Source organism: Daktulosphaira vitifoliae, unplaced genomic scaffold (genome assembly GCF_025091365.1).
Source record: "Daktulosphaira vitifoliae isolate Bord-2020 unplaced genomic scaffold, ASM2509136v1 Scaffold_1, whole genome shotgun sequence".
Taxonomy (NCBI): Eukaryota; Metazoa; Arthropoda; class Insecta; order Hemiptera; family Phylloxeridae; genus Daktulosphaira; species Daktulosphaira vitifoliae.
In genome coordinates this window covers 78,338,626-78,355,452 of record NW_026099572.1, presented here as the reverse complement: position 1 = coordinate 78,355,452, position 16,827 = coordinate 78,338,626, and the positions used below count along the sequence as shown (strand labels likewise).

General features: G+C 25.2%; 2 protein-coding genes and 1 long non-coding RNA gene across 3 annotated transcripts in view; 1 reads left to right on the top strand and 2 right to left on the bottom strand.

Moving 5' to 3' along the window:
- Positions 1 to 3,489, top strand: part of LOC126896670 (myogenesis-regulating glycosidase) — a 7,105-nt gene extending 3,616 nt beyond the window's left edge. Inside the window, exons 6-12 of the mRNA XM_050669623.1 lie at positions 373 to 589; positions 689 to 959; positions 1,038 to 1,228; positions 1,294 to 1,462; positions 1,526 to 1,837; positions 1,897 to 2,105; positions 2,563 to 3,489. Of these exons, the coding sequence (XP_050525580.1) occupies positions 373 to 589; positions 689 to 959; positions 1,038 to 1,228; positions 1,294 to 1,462; positions 1,526 to 1,837; positions 1,897 to 2,105; positions 2,563 to 2,880 (1,687 nt within the window). The 3' untranslated portion in view covers positions 2,881 to 3,489. The remainder of the gene's footprint in view (positions 1 to 372; positions 590 to 688; positions 960 to 1,037; positions 1,229 to 1,293; positions 1,463 to 1,525; positions 1,838 to 1,896; positions 2,106 to 2,562) is intronic.
- On the bottom strand, positions 3,097 to 8,387 carry LOC126896680 (uncharacterized). The gene is made up of 2 exons (XM_050669642.1): positions 8,240 to 8,387; positions 3,097 to 5,015 (listed from the first exon to the last, which is right to left on the bottom strand). Exons 1-2 carry the CDS (start codon positions 8,315 to 8,317, stop codon positions 3,462 to 3,464), a joined length of 1,632 nt encoding a protein of 543 aa, XP_050525599.1. The 5' UTR covers positions 8,318 to 8,387; the 3' UTR covers positions 3,097 to 3,461.
- A 17-nt stretch (positions 8,388 to 8,404) lies between these two features.
- On the bottom strand, positions 8,405 to 16,600 carry LOC126896704 (uncharacterized). The gene is made up of 4 exons (XR_007701906.1): positions 16,396 to 16,600; positions 15,089 to 15,233; positions 14,869 to 15,023; positions 8,405 to 8,579 (listed from the first exon to the last, which is right to left on the bottom strand). It is a non-coding gene; the product is annotated as an uncharacterized LOC126896704 (long non-coding RNA).
- Between the last annotated feature and the right edge of the window lie 227 nt (positions 16,601 to 16,827).

The window sequence follows — 16,827 nt, the reverse complement described above, 5'->3', positions numbered from 1 at the left end:
ATATATATATATATATATATATATATATTCTAGATCATTAATTTAAAATTAAATCTAGATATTAATTTAAAATTAATATTTTTAATATTTTATCATCATGATTTATGATAAGTTCAACAATATGTATAATTTTATATACAAATAGAATTCTACTCATACTCTGATTTTAAATTAAAAATATTACTTTGATTTTTAAAATTATTAGTAAAAAAATGTCAAATATTTATTATTATTATTTTAATACATTAAATAAAATAATAAAAATTTTATTTAATTTTCAGGCATCAAGTTTCATTGTGGTAAAAATTTATAAAAAAAAAATAACTTCAAAATTAGTATTTAAGAATTGAATAAAATGTTTTATTTTATTAGGTATGGTGGAGGCCGAACATTGGGTATGGCATGGCCAATTCAGTTGGGTAGAATTAAAATGTCTCCGTTTGTCACTGGGCAAATTGGTGAACTTCGATGGGGTAATGTTCTTGGTAGATATTTTATTAATTCAAAAGGAGTTGCTATAACTGTACATCCAAACACGCCATTACACGTGTCAATTAATGATGGCTATAACAATAGATTATGTATAAAAGTATGCACTGAAAATGCACATACCATTAGTTATAATATCGAGTATAGATACTATCTATACTCAAATGTTATAAGTAACATAATATATCGACTGTTTAAGGCCAGCCATGATGATTTTGCCTATAGAAGAACTGGCAGTCTACCTAGTTTAAACTACACGATATGCTCAGCTAGAAATATGAAAACTTTACACTCGGCACTTTCAGAGAAAATGTTATGGGATGGTCTAAAAGAATCCGATGCAGAAACTATAAATTCTCTTCTAACAGAACCTGTATGGCAACTAGCACCAACTAAAAAAGAATTGCTGAATGAATCGACAATGGTCAATTACACAGAAGATATAATTGCCTTGGGTTTTATCAAACAAGGTTAGTTTTGACTTTTAGTTCACGACCTTACCCCAATTCAATAAATACAATTTTATACTGTAGTCAATTGGGTTATAGGTCATGTATTATTAAATGAATTTTGGCAAGCAGAAATGGGTGATTTTTCATTGGATCAAACGCGTTTTCCTACTATGAAAGAGACAATAAACATAATTCATCGACGAGGATTTCGAATAGTGGTAACTATTCAACCATTTATCAGTACGGAATCTAGAAATTTCGTTAAAGCTGTTAAAGAAGGAATTCTCGTAGGTAGTCAATATCTACTAGTTAACAAAGTTAGTGTAAAATTTTTAATTAATTTTTTTTTAAGATTATGGAAGTTGGAAACGAACGTAATGTTCCAGCGTTGACTAGATATAAGTCCGTTCAAAGTGCTGGCATGTTAGACATAACAAATAAAAAATGTGGTCCATGGCTTCAGCAACAATTAAAAGATCTCGTACAAAAATATCAGTTTGACTCATTTTATTTAGATATAGGTATAAATTAGGTATTAATGTTTTAATTTAATAAAATATGATATTTTTTCACATTGATTTTAGGCTCTGCTTACGATTTGCCTAGACATTATTTATTTAATGAAAATTTAACTAATCCTGATCACTATAAGTCGTTGTTCACTCAATACGTTTCTGATAGTGTCAATGTGTTCGGAGTTTCATCCGCAATAAGTCGACCTCCAGCTCCTATTTTTGTTTCATTAAACTCATTAGCGTCCACATGGGATTCTCTTCAAGTGATTATTCCTACTATTCTTACGTATGGGATTTTGGGGTATCCATTTTCACTTCCTGGTCCCGTTGGTGGAGATTTCTTAGTAGAAAATGTGTCAATGCATGGTTTTATATCGCCAGGTAAATAATTAATTTCAATTTAAATAAAAATAATCAATCAATTTATATTTTTCATCTAGATAATCTACCTGTGGAAGTTTTAGGGACACAATCGTTAAAGGAATGTAGGCACCGTGAACAAAATATTAATGACAGTAGAGAATTGGTTATGAGATGGATGCAATTGGCAACTTTTTTACCAGTTATACGATATGCAAGATTGCCAAGTGACTGTGATCCACAAGTACTTCAGTTGACAAAAAATTTGACTTCCCTTCGGCAACAAATAGTACGAATCTGTTAATAAATATGTTATCAAAACGCAAAAAAATGTTACACCTATTGTTCAATTTATAAGTTGACAAAAACCTAGTAGTAGTCATTGGTGTAAAAATCAGTTCTGTACTTAATACATTGAAATAATTTTTTTAAATAAATAAATATTTATTTATTTATTAACTAAATATTTTTTAGATATTTTGGGTTTTTTTTTCGATAGACGTATAATAAATATATATGTAAATTTGATATTTACATTTTTTAAGATACTGAGAAGCTATTTAAATTGAATATTTAATACTAATTACAACAGTCTATTATCGCAATAATAAACTGTTATGTATATTATAATACCATTATTATATTATTACATTATGTATATTTAAATTTCATTCTACATTTTAATATTTTTTCATAATGTAGTCCAAGATTTTTTTTTTAATGAAAAGAAGAATTGTTGTTTTCAGATAAATCCATTATTGAAAAGATATGTTCAAGAAGCGCTTGAGACTGCTATACCATTGATAAGACCTTTATGGATGCTAGATCCTTCTGATACTACTTGTTATAATGTGAAAGATGAATTTTCTGTTGGAGAGGAAGTGATTGTAGCTCCAATATTGAGATCCGGAATTACTGAACGAGAAGTTTATTTACCAGCTGGTGTTTGGAAAGATGGCATTGAAGGCAGTTTAAGGAAAGGATCGCGATGGATTCATAATTATAAAATACCTTTAGAGAAAATTGCTTATTTTTTGAAAATGCCGAATAATACTAGGTTTTGATTATTATCTATTATATACCAAAATTTTATTTATTATTAATTTTATTTTATTAAAAATTGATTATTCAAAAATCGAATAGTAAATTTCTCAATTATTATTTTGTTTATTCGCTAACAATGTGATAATTTATTAACAAATAATTACTATGAACCCCCAAAAAAATTGTATATTTAATACTAATGAGTGAAATAAGTAAAAAACTTGATTGAAAGATAATTACATTAAAAATATTAAACAATTATATTTATGACTGGTATTTTATATTGCACAATTTCATAATTACAGCTAGATTAAAATGTTGAACGCTAGAACATGCTTCGTTCATAAAAATACAACAGTAAAGATCTACTATAAATATCGTTCGAGTATTGAATTTAATCGATTTATAATAAAAGTAAAAGTAATTAACTCAACTAAACTCAATAATTTCAATCTGTTAAATAAATATATGTATATAAGTCATCAAATAGTTATGAATGTGTATAAACATAAAAACTGTATTACAATTTATTTATTTCAATACTATGAGAAGTTATAAAAGTCAAATAAATTTCGTGTTTTGTGTAATAAAAAACCATTCTTCATAATAGTTCCCAATTTTTTTTTTTACTCAACTCAAACATATAAGATATCTTAAAGTCCAATGGTTGAATAGCCTTAGAAAATACTTGAAAGTACTCAGTTAAAGAGTCATGACATTCGGTTTTAATGGGATAACTAATATCTAATGTTGGAATATCATTTTTAATTTTATCGAATTTTAAGGGATCGAACAAATGGTACATTGTCAATCTTTTTTCGAGTTTTTCCAATAAAGAATTAATGTGTTTATTCAGATAAGCCTCGGTTAAAGAATTATGTTCACTTAAAATTTGAATTAATTCTTTGAAAACATTTATTTTTTGAAACGTTAAAAATTGTAATATTTCCGATATAATATTTAAAGGATGTATTAAATATAGTTTCAGTTTTTCTAGAGCTTGTTTATTTGGTTTAGATCTTAATCCGTTTCTTTTTGGCCAGCGCATCCTGGAGTAGCCTATTAAATGTCTTATTGCGTGGTATAGCAATTTTATTTGCATGAAATTATTAATGAGTATGTATAAATTCAAAGATATAAATGGATCTTTTTTCCATGATCTGCCAACTTTATCGTTTATTTTATTTAATACTCTACTCATGTTTTTACTTTCAATATGAGGACAGTCCTGCATAGGAAGAACATTTTTAGAAAATGTTCTATTCCAATATAGTTCAAGCATTCCCACTTTATTCTCGTACTTGAATAAAGGCAATAATTCGCTTTCTTTGCCCCCCTTGGATGGTAATAAATAAATATTTCTTAAATATGAGATAGAAGCTTTCATGTTTTTCTTTAAAAATTCTAAATTTGTAATAAAATCATTTTCTCTAATATTCACCAAAAAATCATTTGCTATACAACTTTTGATAAAATCGTTATTATATTTAAGCTCACTGGAATTTTGTACAAATTCTGCTATATTTAATTTTCCTAGTTCGAGTGCATGCAATCTATTGTATATTGTCCATATCCAATTCGCTGGAACTACTGCAGCCATTAGTAATACGGAAATCATTCGACCAATAGCTTTACGGTAAAGTTTGATATAATCGTCATATTCAAGAGGGATTGTATAGTGCATATCTGCACTTTTAAACATATTTAGTCGGTATTCTTGATTTGGTTGTAATTGTTTAGTTATTTCTGGTATACTGTCTGTACGTATTTTTCCAGCAGCTAAAAAAATAGGTTTTTTTTTTAATATACTAGGTATTGTTATCGATGTGTCATCATTATCATCAATAGAAATTAACGTAATTTCATTTTTAAATCTCACTCGTCTTTCTTTAGGTTTCTTTTCATTGGAATCTTTTTTATCAATAGGATTCAATTTGTTAGAAAATGGAAACATTTCTAAAATATACATAATTTTTTGTATTGCAAAGCTATAAATACACATTATTCCCTTTAATTTATTATGGAATGCAGTGTTCATTTTTTTTTCATGATTTATCTTATATAACATTTTATCATAATTTTTATTATCTATGTTTTCTTTTTTTGCATGCCATGTTGGTATTACATTTATAAGCTTGGCAAATTCTTCAATATTCTAAAAAAATGTATTATTAATAATATCTACAAAAGAAAATGTATTAGAATATTTGATTAATTAAAAAAAAAACAAATCATTTTAGATTGAAATACTAATAAAAGTTTCTTAGTTTTTTTTATTTAATTAATAAACATAAAATTAATATTTAAGCTCATGGCAGATTTGATTTATTAAATTGAACTTAAAATTTTTTATTTCAATTTAATAATATATTATTTCTAAGTATAATTTTTGTTGTATAGTTTATAGTTCTGTAGCTTTTATCGAAAAAAGGATTTGTCAATTTTCCGTCAGTCAAAAACAAATTAAAATTTTCAATGTTGTCTTAAGCATGGCAACATTTTTGAATTGCAATAAACATAACTTACCGATAAAAAAAGTATAATATTTGTTTGATAGAAATTTTAATTTTTTATTTAGTAAGTTATTCTATAATATGAATTTATTACTTGTGGCTAATATTGTTTGAAATATTAAGCTAAAATAAAAATACTTTATTTCGAAATTATTAAAATATTTTTAACTAGAGAGGAAGAAGAATACGACTGAAAAATTACTACTGTAATTTGAATTACTGATAAAATTACTGATACTGATAAAAAAAACGATAGCACAGTGGAGTCGCAGCACACTGAGGACGTACTATAGTTGGGACATGTACTGATTGATGATATCTGACATTATTAAATTCACTATCATAAAAAACGCTTTATTACAAATTTGTAGATAGTGTTTTATTTTTAGAAGTAATTANTATTATACACATTCAACTTTAAACCATTAAAAAATAGGTTAAATATGTCATCTTCCTTATTTTAACACGCTTCTATTAGTTTCACGTGTATGTTGTTTGTTGTTTGTTTGTAAGTTTGTAACTCCACGCGGCACGTGTTATTATGTCGCGTATCCNATTCAATTATTTCAAAAGTAACATGTACAAATAGTTATAATAGTAACAAATAGTTGTTTTTGAAACATAAGCAAAAAACAAGAAAACTACCCTATTTATCCCATTTTATATCCTCTTACGTGCGACACCGTAAGGGATTGACTAATCGATATCAAATATTATGTTAATTAGTTTCTCATAGTAATAAAAAAAATTAGTAGGTCTAGCAAACAAAAATCAAATATTTATTTTGCTTCATCTATAATAGAGGACCACCCTAATAAATCATTATGTCTGAGGTAGCCTAAACATAATGTTTTTTTAAGTTAAATATAAATTAAATTTAAAATAATTAAATTTTATTAGTTTATAGCAATCACAATGTATATAGTGTACACATGTTTACATACACGTGCATAAGAAGTGTTTCAAATGCACACATGTAACTTGTAATTATTAAAACATTATTTACAATAATCATAATAAATATTATATTTGTATAAAGTCTTTTTTTTTCTTTCAAAATGCAGAGAAACATACTTTAAATTATATTTAATGACATTTCTAAAATACATAAAAAAGGTATATGTATATTTATTTTGAATTATTATAGTTTTAAATCGAGTGAACAATACTTAATACCAAACATCTAATAATAAAAAAACTTTTTTAATTTTTGAATATTTGTATAGAATATAAACTAAAAATATAATTCAAGAGTTACTTACAGTTAAAATAAATCGAGGATTAAAACACTTAAAAATCAGCATGTCAATTTTTAGGAAAAAAATGAATGTTATATTTTAAAAGTAATATCAATTTTTTATTTTACGTAGTTCTAATTATAAGTATAATTGAATTATTAATAAAATGATTATTTTATAAAATTAATCATTGAATATTTCACGTGAAACAAATAAAATTATCGCACTTTACTGACAATACTACATAGTTTTAAATTTTCAAAAATACTCATATTTAAGAATGGTATTTAATAAAATATCTTTTAAAAGTCAATTACTTCAGGGCTAAAGTTTTCCAGTTTTTATTAAAATAATATAAAGAATATGTTAATAATAGAAAAGAATTATTAGTCTTAGCTACAATACAAAGCTAATGAAATATTAATTTCACAATAATTTTTTATATTTTTTTTTGTCTGTCGCTATTTTTTCTAAGCCCAGGCGGGTTCGAATTTTTTTAACAATATATCAAAAGATTACAAATTGTGTCTAGTTAAAGATATTACCCTGAATAATTTAAAACATTTTCCTCGTTCCCTTTGAAAGAATAAAATTCCCCAAAAACTACAATTGCTAAAATTAGTAAACTTCGACATTTTGTAAACTTTTTTTATTTAAAACTTACATAACTTTTTAAAAAATGGATGAATAAAAATTATAATTTTTTTTTATAGATATCTTAGTTATTCATATATTAGTTATTATCTCTGAATTTGTCTTCGTGGTGAAAACAGTCATTCATGTTTAAGAAAATAGTACTGATTTTGTCAAAAAATCATAAAATTCAGTAAAATGAAATATAGAAGTACAGAAGTTTATTTGATAGTGAATTTAAGAAAATAAAGTTAAATCCATTGAATTTTTAAAAGTAGGAAACTATTTATTTTTAAGTAAATCCTTATTACTTTATACTTTAAATTTTAAGGTAATTATACTTTAGATATGTACTTTTTATTAACATATTTTCTTAATCTTATCCAATTATGTTACATACTATAAATTAGAAAAACAACAAATTTATTCCTGGGACTTGACTTCTATATTTAAACGACCCCTTAAATGAAGCTCAAAAAAAATCATCAATCTATTGTATTGGTGAAAGTAGTACAACAATTTTGAAGGTATTATGTTTACTAAGCAACCGTTATTTGCATTTATGATCTGTAGTAGTGGATACTTTCTTTTCCACTATTTTTCAAGTGAATAAATTAAATTCTTATAAAGAAGCGATTGAATAACTTTTTTACATGTTTATATTATAAAATATGTTGAATATATATTTATATTTATAGAAAAGTTTTTTTTTAAATTAAATTTATGCTGTTAAACATTAATACTGATAAAAATTTTCTATACCAAAACTGGAAAAATATAACAATAAGACGATATTATCTGTTAGACTATTAATTATGACCTTATTATAAGAAATATTATTTAAAAGTTAATAAATTTTGTTCAAAATTTAAATATTATATTAATGTATGATTTATGTATTGAAATAATCAAAATAAGTAATTTAAAACATTGTTTTGATATTTCTTAACTTTTTTATTTATTAAACTAAAAAATACAAAATAAGACATAAATACCTTAACAGCTATTAAAATATCTGTATTATATGCAATTGATATTATAATAAAATAAACACAATGCCGAATAAAATACATTTTATTTATGAGTAGTAAATAGTTCAGAGTAACTAAAAAATAATTTAATTAAAAAAATTTAAACCTAAACTTATATGACTACTAGTTTTAAAATTATAATCTGTTTTATTGTAAAAACATCATAATATGTTGATACAATTAACAAAGTAAATAATAAAAAAGAATTATGATTTATTGTAACTTAAGTAATTATATGAATTTTTTTGCTTTTTGTTGCGTGTTAAAAAATATTGAAGTGACAATTAAGTTATGTAGTCATATCCTAAAATTGTAAAATTAATATAAGTAACTATTAAAGTAACATACTACAAAATTATATTAAAATTAATAGGTAAAATGTGAAAAATCTATAAATTGTTAGACACAAATATTTAACCGTCAAAGAAATATAAAAAAAATCAAATATTTATCTGCTTTATCTGATTATAATTGTAAAAATCCATTGTTAATTCAGGAGAAACTAACAATCATTTTTTAGCTTCGATGCGAAGCTGAGAAGGTATTGGTTTTACTAAGATGTGTTTTTTTTTTTTTTTTTTTGTCTGTTACCACTTTTTCTCAGCTCTCACCGAACCGATTTCTTTCAATGATACGTCAAAAGATCACAAATCGTATCTAGTCAAAGACATTACCCTTAAAAATTGAAAAAATTTCCCTCGTTCCCCGTAAAAGGGGGAAACTTTCAAAAAAATTACGAATAAAAAAATCGCTAATTTTCGAAATTTTATTTACTTAAAACTACCATAACTTTTTCAAAAATGAACATATCAATATATCTTTTTTTTATATGTGACCCTTTACTTGCCCACAGGGGGGAATTTAAAATGACAGCTTTTTCACAAAAAATTAATTTTTTCAACTTGATTTTTGAAAATGTTCCGGAAGGTCTGACACTTATATATATATCTTAAATTAAAGCTTATGTAATATACTTTATCATGAAAAAAAAAAATTTCGGATTTTATTTTATGTTCACGGTGAAAATGGCTATCGAATCCTATTATTGTGTGAAAATTCTCGATTTTATTTTTTACATTTTTAACTTTATAATGCTATAACATATTGAAAAGTGTATGGATCAACATAATTTTTTTATGAAAAATAATATTTTTTAATAATCCCTTTTTCATTCGACATACTTTATCTTAATCAGGATATTAATAAGGAACTAGCAGTTTATGAAGCTTTTGGAATAATCCACGAATTTTTTAAAATTAAACACTATCTAAAGATATGCATCGAAGCGTTTTTTTTTTATAGTGATTTTAATCACTGTCAGATATCATTATACTTGATCCAACTATGCCACGTCATTACTGTGCCGCGACCCCCCTGTGCTGGGTTTTTTNGTGCCGCGACACCCCTGTGCTCGGTTTTTTAGAAAGGATTTATATAGCAACATGTTTCCAAAAAATTTGCAATATTATAACCTAGTAGTAGCATACACAAATAGAGTAAAAAAATTATTAAATTACATAGTAAAATGATTTTATTTTGTATTTGAACCCTATCATATCAAAATTTTCGAGGGTAGTATCTTCAACTAATTGTAATCATTTGACCTATCGTTGAAAAAGATAGGTCAAGTTAGAGCAGAGAAAATAAATGATAGTCACAAAAAAATATCTTCTCAGTTTTGTATCGAAGCTAAAACTTATAATATAGTAAAATAATTTTAATATGAATAAAAAAAAATTTCATCTCGCGAGTGGCGACTACAGTGATGGGATCCTTGATCTTTATTGAAGTTATTGAATCTAAATGAGATAAAAATCAAAGCAGTTTAAAATTTATTCTAACTTAAAAAGAATTAAGAAAAAATTCATTGCCACACGCGGATTGGAACCTTGTACCCCAAGAACGTCAAACGCAAGTTTTACCGACTGAGCAACCGTACTTCGCTACCGTCGGCTAAAAAAAAATGGCTAGTTCAAATTTCAAAGTTATTTTTTCGACTTAAAAAAAGCAAACAAATTTAAATAAGTTTAACTTTCTATGCTATATCAATTTTATTTATATAATATTTATCCAAATCAGTGTACTCCTCTTGTCATGTATTTTAAAATAAAATAAAATACAAAACCCAGAATTTTAGCACAAAAATAGCATATTTTTGAATATGGTAGTCATTTCCATTATGAAGACAAATCCAGAGGTCAAATTTTTTTTTTTTCAAATTAAAGTATATTAATATTAACTTTAATTTAAGGTATATATAAAAGTATCAGTCTTTCCGGAACATTTTCAAAAGTTAAGTTGAAAAAGTTAATTTTTTGTAAAAAAGTTACTATTTGAAACCCTTCTTGTGGGCTGGTAAAAGGTCAAATGTTTACAAAAATATATAAAATGATATTTTTTATATAGTGTTGAATTTTTTAAAATTAAACACTATATAAAGATTTGCATCGAAGCGTTTTTTTTTTTTAGTGATTTTAATCACTGTCAGATATCATTATACTTGATCCAACTATGCCACGTCACCACTGTGCGGCGACCCTCCTGTGCTGGGTTTTTTTTTTAAATTAAGTTATATAAAAAACGTTTATTTACCCTATTTTTGAATAAAATATAATAATAATATATAATATAAAAATTCATAAGAAACATTTAAATAATCCAATGGTTATATTTAAATGAATTTGTTTAAACTTTTTAACATATTTTAAATTTCACATGGGAGCACTTTATTCATGTAGAACTAGAGGATTTTGCTTTTAAACAGTTCTCAGCACAGTGTGGACGTGCATTGTTGGGTAAAGTATATTTGACAACAATTAACATTATAATTGTTGGCAGTAGTGTATTTTGGAGGGTTGTCCTCCATGTCTGGACACCCACCGATTTAAAAAAAATGCTTTATATATTGGTATTATTTTTTTTTTATAATATACTATATTTATTTTACTATAAAATAAATAACAAAAATGTAGTTAATTTGATAGGATTCTATGACACGTATTTATCTACATGTTATCAGAGATTTCTAAAAAGTATTTGGATTTTATTTAGATAGCAAAAATACCCGTAGCAAAAATATAATAACAACGGAAATATTCTGAACTTGTAGTTCATTTTTAAATTTATTTTATAGTTTATCAGTTTAGAGAATTATAAACAAATAAGTTTAGTTACCCCTTTTCAATATACCGAATTCATAAAAAATACAGAAAATAATTTTTTATAATTAAAATAGTATTTAAAAAATAAACAAAAGTTATGAAATTCTTTATGATTCATTATTTAGTAAAATTGATTTTTGAAAATGTTCCGGAAGGTCTGACACTTNATTCTTTATGATTCATTATTTAGTAAAATTAAAATTAAGTTGTTAAGATAGTAGATACACTTGTTAACTTAAAAATTTATAATTGGCTGACTTTTTAACTTAATTGTATCCATAACTGTATATTATAATATTTGTATATTCACATAACAAGAACATTAAATTACTTCAGCTAAGATAAATTTATATTAAATTTGAATTTCTTTAATGAAATAATGTTACAAAGAAAAACAAGATTAATATAAAATAAAAAAACAACAATTAAACATAGAAAAAGTAAAAAAATGTTTGGTAGTATACAAATAAAAATTTCCATTTATAGTGAATATTAAGAAAATTAATATAATATACAAAAATAAAATTTCATTCATAAAAATATTAAAAGAATAGCTGTATTATTTATTGTGTGAATATCTTTTTTTATCAATCTTCTTACAGCTGGATAGCCTTCTCGAAGATGAGCTACAATAAAATCAGTGACAACTGTATAAACTTCACCTTTTAACCGTGTTACTATCATTTTAATGTACTCATTAATTAAGTCTGAGGTATACCAAGATGTAGGTGCATTAAACTGATCAAGAGATTTTGTGTTCTGATCTTGCATTACTTCTGCAAGTGTAACCATATTTAAACATTTTTCATAAAATTAATAATAAACTTTGTTGACAGTTTACTATTAGGTAGGTTTATTTCAGATTTTGGAATATGAAATTAGACACATATAATTACTTTTGTTTTAAACGTCTAGGGACCCCCTTAATAATACGCCTCTGCAGAGGTTATATTAATTTAACACGTATTATTATTATTAATTATAATTATTAATAATCTTTTAGCTTCAATGAGAAGCTGAGAAGTTATTAATTTTACTATAATATGTTTTTTTTTTTTTGTGTCTGTATACGCTCAATCTCAGCTCTCACTGGACCAATTTTGATGAAAAATATGTCAAAAGATCACAAATCGTAACTAGTCGAAGACATTTTCCTCAAAATGTGAAAAAAAATCCGACGTTCTCCGTAAACGAGGGAAATCCCCCAAAAAATTACAAATTTAAAAATCGCTAATTTTCGACATTTTTTCAATTTTTTTTACTTAAAATTGCCATAACTTTTTTAAATATAACCGAATGATTATATATTTTTTTTTATAGATACCTATCTATTTTACCTATCATTTTATATATTTTTGTAAACATTTGACCTTTTACCAGCCCACAAGAAGGGTTTCAAATAGTAACTTTTTTACAAAAAATTAACTTTTTCAACTTAACTTTTGAAAATGTTCCGGAAAGACTGATACTTTTATATATACCTTAAATTAAAGTTAATATTAATATACTTTAATTTGAAAAAAAAAAATTTGACCTCTGGACTTGTCTTCATGGTGAAAATGACTACCGTATGCAAAAATATGCTATTTTTGTGAAAAAATTCTTGATATTATATTTTACATTTTTTAACATTATGTTGCTATAACTTTTTAAAAAATGCATGAATCAACTTTATTCTTTAATGATAAATACTTTATATATACTTCTTTCATTCGACATACTTTTTTTTAAAATCGGACCATTTCCCTTTATACAGGGGGGGTGCAAACCTTTTAAAATGCGTATAGAAAGTAGAACTTTTTCAACTTAACTTTTGAAAATGTTCCGGAAAGACTGACACTTTTATATATATCTTAAATTAAAGCTTATGTAATATACTTTAATTTGAAAAAAAAAAATTTGACCTCTGGACTTGTCTTCGTGGTGAAAACGGACATCAAAGTTAAAGAAAAACGTACGATTTCCGTGAAAAAAATCTCGATTTTATATGTTATATTATTTAATTTATATTTTATATAACTTTTGGAAAAATGTATGGATCAATATTATTATTTTTTTATAATAAATATTTATATACCCCTTTCATCTGGCACGCTTTTTTTGTAAATCGGATCATACCCCTTTAACAAGGGGGGTCAAAACTTTAAACATGCGTATTGTTACTAAGATATTTTCAATTTAATTTTTGAAAGTATTCCGGAAATACTGACACTTTTATATATATCTTAAATTAAAGCTTATGTAATATACTTTAATTTGAAAAAAAAAAATTTGACCTCTGGATTTGTCTTCATAATGGAAATGACTACCATATTCAAAAATATGCTATTTTTGTGCTAAAATTCTGGGTTTTGTATTTTATTTTATTTTAAAATACATGACAAGAGGAGTACACTGATTTGGATAAATATTATATAAATAAAATTGATATAGCATAGAAAGTTAAACTTATTTAAATTTGTTTGCTTTTTTTAAGTCGAAAAAATAACTTTGAAATTTGAACTAGCCATTTTTTTTCAGCCGACGGTAGCGAAGTACGGTTGCTCAGTCGGTAAAACTTGCGTTTGACGTTCTTGGGGTACAAGGTTCCAATCCGCGTGTGGCAATGAATTTTTTCTTAATTCTTTTTAAGTTAGAATAAATTTTAAACTGCTTTGATTTTTATCTCATTTAGATTCAATAACTTCAATAAAGTTAAATTTATTTATTAAATAAATATTTATATATATATATTTTAAAGATATTTTGAAGAATAAACTTTTGTATTTGTTTGTTTATTTATTACATTAGTTTACAAATGATACAGATTTTTTTATGAAAGTTCAAGTGGAATAAATTTGATATCGGTTAACAGAATATATATATATATATATATAATTTAATCTGTATGAAATAAAATATCAACGTTTGGATTTATTCTCTTGCAACTATTAAAAATTTTTTCCATGTGAAATTGCTATTACCATTTAGTTATTAATAAAAAACATCATGCCATGCGATTATAATCAATATAAAAATTTATTAAGTTGAATATATAATATAGCTTAACAATTAAATTAATAATTGAATTAATGACATAATAATTCTGAAAAAAGAAAATAACAGGAGATTTGAATTAAGTTTAACGACTTTAACAAATCGAAAATAACTTTTGGGTTTTACTACCTTATAGGTTTAATTATTATTTGCATTTTTAATTTTATTATTATTATTTTTTTTGACAATAACGGCTATCTTTGTAACTTCAATATCTATCAAGAAAATGACAAGTTATCTAAGAAAATCATAAGAAAATATTAAGATACAGAGCTCAAGGAGATGACCGTTTAAAATCATTTTTGGAAGCTGAAGAAACAATAAAATATACAAGTGAAACACTTCAAAATGAAATAATTGAATTCTGCAATAAAATTATTTTAAATAAAATCGTACCAAACATAAATGCCCAAAGATGTTTCACAATACATGCTGATGAAACGGTCGACATTGGTGGAATTGAACAAGTAACTTTGTGTGCACGATATTTAGTTGTTGAAAATATGATTATCAAGGAAGAATTCTTCTGTTTGTGCCTACGACAGATACTACTGGAAAAGGTTTATCCGATATTATTATTCAAAGTTTACATTCATTTGATGTAGAAACAAAATACCTTAGAGGACAGTGTTACGATGGATGTTCTTCTATGTCTGGTCAATTCAACGGAGCTCAAGCTCTTATTGACCAAAGTGACTCGCTTGCGACGTATGTTCATTTTGCTGTTCATGTTTTAAACCTTGTTATTTCTTATTCATCTTCTACAGGGTGTAAATCTTTCGAACCATAGTAATGTATGGGCGAGTATCCTGGTAAAGTGTAAAATAGGACCTCGTTTTTTTTTTTTTTTTTTAAAATTGGAGAAATTTTTTTAATTTTTGCGCCCTCCCCTGAACTTTAGGTTCAAAGTTGGAAAAAAATTTCACATTAGTGTGACCCATCAATTTGTATTGAAATTTCACTGGGAGTCCTGTGGACTTTAATGGATTAAATAACAAGAAAGACCGAAAAACCCACAAATAATGTGATATTTTTTTAATTTCATGAGTTTATTTCGTCTTTTATTATTTATTCAAACCTATTATAATTTTTATCATTGAAACTGTATAAAATTATAAATTTTTTTCTTTTTAGGTCGGGGAAATAAAAGAATTATAATATTGAAATGAATATTTTTAACTTTATTACAATTAGAAATAATTATTTTAATGTAACCGGCACACTACTCTTTTCCGAAATTAATCTATAATGAGAATATGGTACATCACTGAGCTTGTTAATGTTTATTTAAATGTTCGAAAAATACTGTTCACTATTGAATAGTCACTTATTAAGTTGCACATAATATTAGATAACCTTTAAAATATAGCTTCTTTTTTTGTGCAATAAAAATGCATAAATATTACATTATTTCTAGGTTTTTTCGGTTTTTCTTGTTATTTAATCGTTTATACTAAAAATAAACTACATCACAAGACTCCCTGTAAAATTACGATACAAATTGATAGGTCACACTAATGTGAAATTTTTTTCCAACTTTGAACCCAAAGTTCAGGGGNTCACACTATTGTGAAATTTTTTTCCAACTTTGAGTCCAAAGTTCAGGGGAGGGCGCAAAAGTTACAAAAAATCGAGTGACCACTCAATTTGTATGAAAATTTTGCGGGGAATATTGTGGTATGATTTATTTTTAATTTTAGAGAAATTCGGGGGGGTTATTCCAAAATTTNTATTATAGAAATTCGGGGGGGTTATTCTAAAATTTCTCCAATTTTGGAAAAAAAAAAAAAACGAGGTCCTATTTTACACTTTACCAGGATACTCGCCCATACATTACTATGGTTCGAAAGATTTACACCCTGTATATAAGAAACACGAAATTGATTATGAACAATATCTAAAGTTAGAGATTCCTTCATATACCCGAAGCGAAAAGATGTGTTGAAAAGTCAAATCGAAGAAAGCCAAAAATGTATTACCAAAAAATCATTACAACAATTATATGCGATTAAATGAGTTGAACGTTTTTATGCTGTCATTGATTTTCTTGAGCTTTTTGTGTACCTAATTGAATCGTTATTTATAATTTCGAAGTGGAATGACACTGAAACATCATCAAAAGCAAGTAATTTACGAACATCAATACTGAAAGGAGATTTTATTATTTGTTTACTTATTGCGAATAAAGTATTTAGTTATGAGTTACCTCGTTTAAAACAACTTCAAAGAACAGATATTGATCTAGGTGAAGCTATGGATATTGCGGAAAATACAGTAAAAGAATTTCAGACTTTAAGATCGAATGCTGAGTCTGAATTTCATAATATTTTTGAAAATTCATTGACCTTTTTAAAT

Bases quoted from the DNA above. Each gene is read 5' to 3' on its own strand.
- LOC126896680 (XM_050669642.1), bottom strand. From the start codon at position 8,317: ATGTATTTTATTCGGCATTGTGTTTATTTTATTATAATATCAATTGCA. The intron at 5,016-8,239 runs GTATTTATGTCT...ACATTTTTTTAG, and splicing joins ATATTTTAATAGCTGTTAAG to AATATTGAAGAATTTGCCAA.